At 51.6% G+C, this 6,000-nt stretch overlaps 1 protein-coding gene across 1 annotated transcript in view; it reads right to left on the bottom strand.

Moving 5' to 3' along the window:
- The window catches only part of met (MET proto-oncogene, receptor tyrosine kinase), an 83,953-nt gene extending 78,576 nt beyond the window's left edge, over positions 1–5,377 (bottom strand). The window contains exons 1-2 of the mRNA XM_056281737.1: positions 5,144–5,377; positions 2,535–3,744 (exon numbers count right to left, since the gene is read on the bottom strand). Of these exons, the coding sequence (XP_056137712.1) occupies positions 2,535–3,737 (1,203 nt within the window). The 5' untranslated portion in view covers positions 3,738–3,744; positions 5,144–5,377. The remainder of the gene's footprint in view (positions 1–2,534; positions 3,745–5,143) is intronic.
- Positions 5,378–6,000: the final 623 nt, after the last annotated feature.

The raw sequence follows: 6,000 nt of genomic DNA on the forward strand, positions 1-6,000 counted from the left end.
CCGTGGCAACTCTGTAAGGTCAGGTGTCACCGTTTTCAGCGGGCACACACCTTGTTCTTGAACGAATCTCTTCTCCTTTAAAGTCCCATGGGTGTCCACATTCAGTCAGAGCTGACCAAGGTGCCCGGCTCCATAAAGCAACAACACACAGCGCCGACCGACTCTCATGGGTTGGTTAGGTAACGATGAAGTCAGGCAGGGGGCGAAGCCGGCACCGGTATCGACAGGTCCTCTGGCAGCATGGTCGGCACTTAAATTCATGTCGCAATCGATCAGGTGATTTTAACCATCGGATTCAGTCAATGCTGATGGATCGGGGGACGAGCGGCGACCTCCGGACTGATAAGTGACTCGCAGTTACGAAATAAGGAGGAAAACAACCCCCTGAGGGTGGGAGGCATAGACACCTGGGCCTACTCCGGTCGGGAGAGACACAACCTGATTGATCGGAGATAATTACTTGCCAAAACAAACAAAAAAAATGGTGGCTAGCCCAAGCTTTGGCCCTCGCCCCATCACAAAACTTCAAGTTATAGGGTGAAAGAGTCATCAGTTTAGGCATACAACACCCACCCACAGGGAGAGCGTATCAACTCTGGGTGGCTGCAAAAATGTGTGTGCAACTGAAATGACAGTAGTGAGCGCTCTTTTTGTTTTGTGGATCTACCCCCTCCTCCCTTTTTCTTCCCAATTACCCCGTCCCAGTCGCTGCTCCACCCCTTCTGCCAATCCGGGGAGGGCTGCAGACTACCACATGCCTCCTCCGATACATGTGGAGTCGCCAGCCGCTTCTTTTCACCTGACAGAGAGGAGTTTCAACAGGGGGACGTAGCACACTACCCCCCCCCCCGAACAGACGCCCCGACCGACCAGAGGAGGCGCTAGTGCAGTGACCAGGACACACCCACATCCGGCTTCCCACCTGCAGACATGGCCAATTGTGTGTGTAGGGAAGCCCGACCAAGCCGGAGGTAACACGGGGATTTGAACCGGCGATCCCCATGTTGGTTGGCAACAGAATAGGTCGCTACGCCGCCGGGACGCCCGTGTGGGCTTATTTGATCGACTCAATTCAACAGAGGAACAAACACCACTGGCTAATTTAAAGGTCATATGAACAGTGATTTCTTAACGGACAATGGTCGACAGGGGGTGAATGGAGGGAAAGGTGATCAAGGGAAGTCTTCTTAATTAAACTGGCACCAATAGCGTCATAAAGACGTCTGCTGGAGCATCTCCATCATTATGATATTACTTATTTTACATTATATTGTATTTTGCTATATTGTATGTTATGGGTAGCCTGTCCCCTCTAGTGCACGCATACACATTTGCATTTTAACTGGAAGGGTACGTGAGCAGCCAGGGAACGAGTATGAAGAGAGTTCAGCGCTTTGCTCAAATAAACCTTCACAAAGACGAACACATGGTGTCTCCGAGGGACACAAATCTGTGTTGGTGTAGTCAAAAGAGGGTTTCTCCAACCAACAAGCCAGTTTATCTGCAGAATATAACCAACCCTGATCTAAAATACTATGCACTTATGCCTCGTCTTTATGACACACAAGCGATACATTTTGGAATAATGTCGAATTGACATGATAAATCAATATACCACCTTAATCCCTATAATATAACCCCTTCTTAAAACTATTTTTTTATCATTTATATATTTATGCATGCTCAATAATCCAGGTAAGGGAGTCACAGGAAGTTGAATCGGTTCATCCGGACACAACCGATCGCTGGTTTCGGTTGTTAGGCCACTGGTATGGTTTATAAGGGCGGATGAGTGATGAAACGTTTCTCTCTCAATAAAGGTGGTGTCAGACGAACCGACTCACCTTTCTGTGTTTACCATTTATAGTTGTTATTACTAGTTGGCATCGCCCCCTATGTGTGGAAAGAAAAGACCCTAAAACCAACTTAAGCCACTTGAAATGAATTTCAAAATGTGCAGAGTTTATTTTTTTTTGGACACAGAAGTCTCCTGCAGTCTTGTGCACACCGTGCTAAGGTCCGGTTGTCCTCCCTCATGGAGCGTCTTGATGCACGCTCAATAATCCAGGTGAGAACATTTTGAAAACCAGTTCACCTGGATACAACGTTGCATCACCTGGATACAACGTTGCATCACCTGGATAAAATGTTGCATCACCTGGATACAACGTTGCATCCAGGTGAACTGGTTCCACCTTCTCGGGTCCCTCATGGACCTTAACGTTTCTATTTTCACTAGCGTAAACCTGTAGCACAGTGATGGGACACTGGAGAAACCCCTGCTACGCCTCTATCCTGCTCCCATCGTACATCAGAACCGCAGCCGGTCCACTTTATTCTCCCTCGAATGTTGAATTTGAAGTGAGTGGACACACTGAAACCCGAACAATTCCCCTTAGGGGATGAAGCAACTGTGCGGCAGATGTGTGTTTTCCTAATGAATAAAAAAAAAAAAAGAAAAGAAGGAGGAGGAGGAATTCTACAACAGTGTCCCTTTTTTGTAGCAGCCCTCCCATCCGGTTCCCGGATCTTACCACATTGTAGCAAGCCTTCTCATCGGACCCGGTGAAGTGATAGGGGTCCCTCGTGTTGCACATCTGCATGTACTTCTTGAAGAGGTTGTTGATGTGTTTCAGAGAGATGACGCAGATGGCCGAGTTGGCGGTGGGCTCCGGGGAATTCGGCTTGCTCCTGGCGAAGGCGGCGAAGAGCACATCGTCGTCCTCGTCCACCGTCAGCTGCTTCTGCAGCTCGCGGTCGCTGCCCACTTTGGCGACGTGCGCTGCCTGCAGCACGTTGAACACCATCAAGGCCTCCGTGGAGCGTTTGCGCCTCTTGGGAGTGCTGATGCATTCGAGAGGCATCTCCACGTAGCGTCGGATCTCCAGGTCTGAGGAACACATGCGGACTATGCGGGTGTGGTAGGCCTGGGAGTCCCGGCTCACCCGCTGCACGGTGAGAAAGTAGGTGAAGGGTCCGCTGTGGAACGAGTGGACGTAGCGCAGGTAGTAGCTTCCACGCAGCGATGGAATCAAGTCGATGTACGAGCGGTCGGAGAAGAAGGTGAAACCGTTCTGGCTCGTCTTCATCTTTCGCACAGAGATGGTGTGGGGCGTGGGGGTCGCCCGGGATATGTTCCCCAGACCTGGGATCTCGGAGTTCCCGACAAAGAAATGGATGACGTTGCTCTCCACATTGAGCACCTGGGAACCGGCGGGGCTGATCACACGGTTCGGATCGCTGTGTTCTCCCCGGTCCTTGTAGTCTGAAAAGCAGTAGACGTCGTTGTCCACCGTTTTCAGGCCGGTGCCGTCATCCAGGACATGGCGGCGGCAAACGCCGTGATCCGCCGAGCCACAGCTGAACAGTCCCTTGTCGTAGATGGTCTCCACCAGCAGGGCTACGTTGCGGTTATCGACCCTGGCGGCGTGTCCCGCGCTGTCCTGCTTCCGGCCGCAGGTCTGGTTCCCGAACAGCGGCCCCGTGTGGAACTCGGACAGCTTCTCGAGGTCCGGGGAGAGAGCGTAGATCCGGTTGACGGCCCCCACGTATACAACTCCGTTCAGCGTCACCATGTTCTGGACGGGGAAGTCAGCGGTGAACGTGGGGAGGTTGTAGGTGACCGAGAGGTTAAGCTTGCCGCTCTCAGATGATTTATCACAGTGGCTCCTCACCGTGGCGCACAGGGCCCAGAGCAGGACGACAACAGAAGCGGGGTCCAACACGTGGAGATTCATCCTGTTCCTGAAACAAGACAAGAACAGCTTCATTGAACCTTTTTTTTGTGTGTGGCCAGAACATAAAAAAGGCATTCGTGATCTGAGTAGATCAGCCGCTGGCTTAACGGGAATCGTTGAGGGTGGTGGGGGGGTGGTGGAGTAAAGACGGGGGAAAAAAAGGGGGTTCTTGGTTTGCACTCAGCACCGCGCAGCATCAAAGCGGTGACTCCACCACTATTACTGCTGATGTGTCTGGCAGCGTTAAGGCTTACAGCACGCTTTAATATCAATCCGCTCAGCGTTTCTGGTGCTGCTGTGACTCTGCTGAGTCTGGACCAGAGGGACCCCCGGAGGATGCTTCACCTCTGTGGTCGCCCGGCTGAGTCACCCAGTAAGCGCCAAGTTTAGACGGAGCGCAGTCCCAAGGGAGCGGCACAGAAACTCAATTAAAAACAAAAGGGAGAGGGGGGGGGGCAGTCTCGCAAAATGATAAATAGCCCCAGCACCTAAATGGCAATTCGCTGGAGATGCTTTTAGGGGGGGGGGGGAGACAGAGAGGGGGAGAGGGAGAGAGAGATGGCTTTTTGCCAGGTTATTTTCTAAATTCGCAATATGGATTTCCAACATCCCCATCTGGTCCAGTGCACACGTTATAAGGCGCAGATGCAAAACAAAACAAAACAAAAAACGCCATAACGCGTCATAGAGGCTGTGTATGCAGTGCACAGCAAATGCACTGGTAAATCCGTCCGTTTTCCCTCCGACGCTTTAATCGACTTGACCGGCGCGTAACGTCTCGGAATCAAAACACGAATTCGGGGAGGGGGGGTGGGGGGAGAGATTGGTGCGCTGCAAAAAAAGAAAGAAAGATGCACGACTCGTCAGTTATTAATAAGATGATTGGTGCAACGTGCGTGGCTCAGCACATGACTAATAACGGTAATAACAGGTGCGAAACACAAAAAAGGCCGAAATGACTAAGTTGTTTTGTCGTTAAAAGTCGTGAGTAAGAGAAGGCCGAGAGCGGGCTCGGCTTATACTGGGGCGCACCTGCAAGCCGACCCGATCCGCGCTCAGCCCCGTTAGAGGAACAGAGAGAAAAACCTTTTGAATCCGAGAGGAAAGTGACTCACGGCAGCTGGTATGAGAAAACACGAGCAGCGCCGCTGGATGCTCTCGCACACACGCGCGCGCTCTCTCAGAGGCGCGGGGGAATAACCGCTCGCTCGCGAGCCATCTGAACGGAGTTCGGCTTTTTCTTTTTTTTCTACCAAGTCTATAATTAAGATTCCGGCCAGCTATTTCCAGAAGAAACGAGACGTTTGGCGTAACTGTTGAACGCACTAAACACACTAGACAACTTCTTCGTGAACCAAAAAAAAAAAGACAAGAGACAAGAGAGAGAGAGAGTAAACTACACCCACCTGTGAATGGGTCGGTTTGCAGGGTTTCTGGCTCAGATCATGTTCCTTTGCGCTCCTGGACCGGGAGTCGACTTTCTGGCTCGGCCGCTGTCGGTCCGGTCGGACGCGATGCGCAGGATTTACTCTGCGGATGATTCGCGTTTTTCTCTCAACGAGGGAAAAATCAAAAAGCCCCCCCCCCCCCAAAAAAAATAATAAAAAAAATAAAAAAAATCAAAGCCGTCTCGAGCCAAGTCTTCTGTCACTCTTCATCGGGCTCTCCTCTCGGCGCTCCTCGCAATAACGAACCTGCGGTGTGGATGTGCGTGTGTGCGTGCGTGTGTTCGCATGTGTGTGTATGTGTGTGTGTGAGTGACGGACAGCGGACGGGGCTGCGCGAGTCAGGCTCCGCCTCTTCTTCTCGGCGCGGGGCGGTCTGTATATATATATATATATATATATATATATATATATATGTGTGTGTGTGTGCGTGCGCACACCAGGTGAGACGGCAGAGCAGGTAAGCCGGGAAATGAAGCGCCGGACACAGATACTGTTTCCGGTCCTCAGGTCACGTGGGATGGCCTTTTCATCAACCTGCACAGATTACAAGTTATAACAACGTGAAGAGGGGGGGGGGGAAAGGGGATCGCCCCCCCTCTTTTCTACCCCCCCACCACCACCCCCAACCCCAGAAGTTCCACCTGACTCGGAGCTCCTCATTAAAGCCTCTATGAGTCAGGACCACTGGTGGTCGCGGCACAGAAACCGAAGCGCTCAGCCGTAAATAATAAGGCGAGTTATAAACGCAAACCCAACTGTGTGTCTCAGCCATGAATCACACACACACACACACACACACACACACACACACACAC

The sequence above is a fragment of the Lampris incognitus genome, chromosome 6 (assembly GCF_029633865.1).
Source record: "Lampris incognitus isolate fLamInc1 chromosome 6, fLamInc1.hap2, whole genome shotgun sequence".
Taxonomy (NCBI): Eukaryota; Metazoa; Chordata; class Actinopteri; order Lampriformes; family Lampridae; genus Lampris; species Lampris incognitus.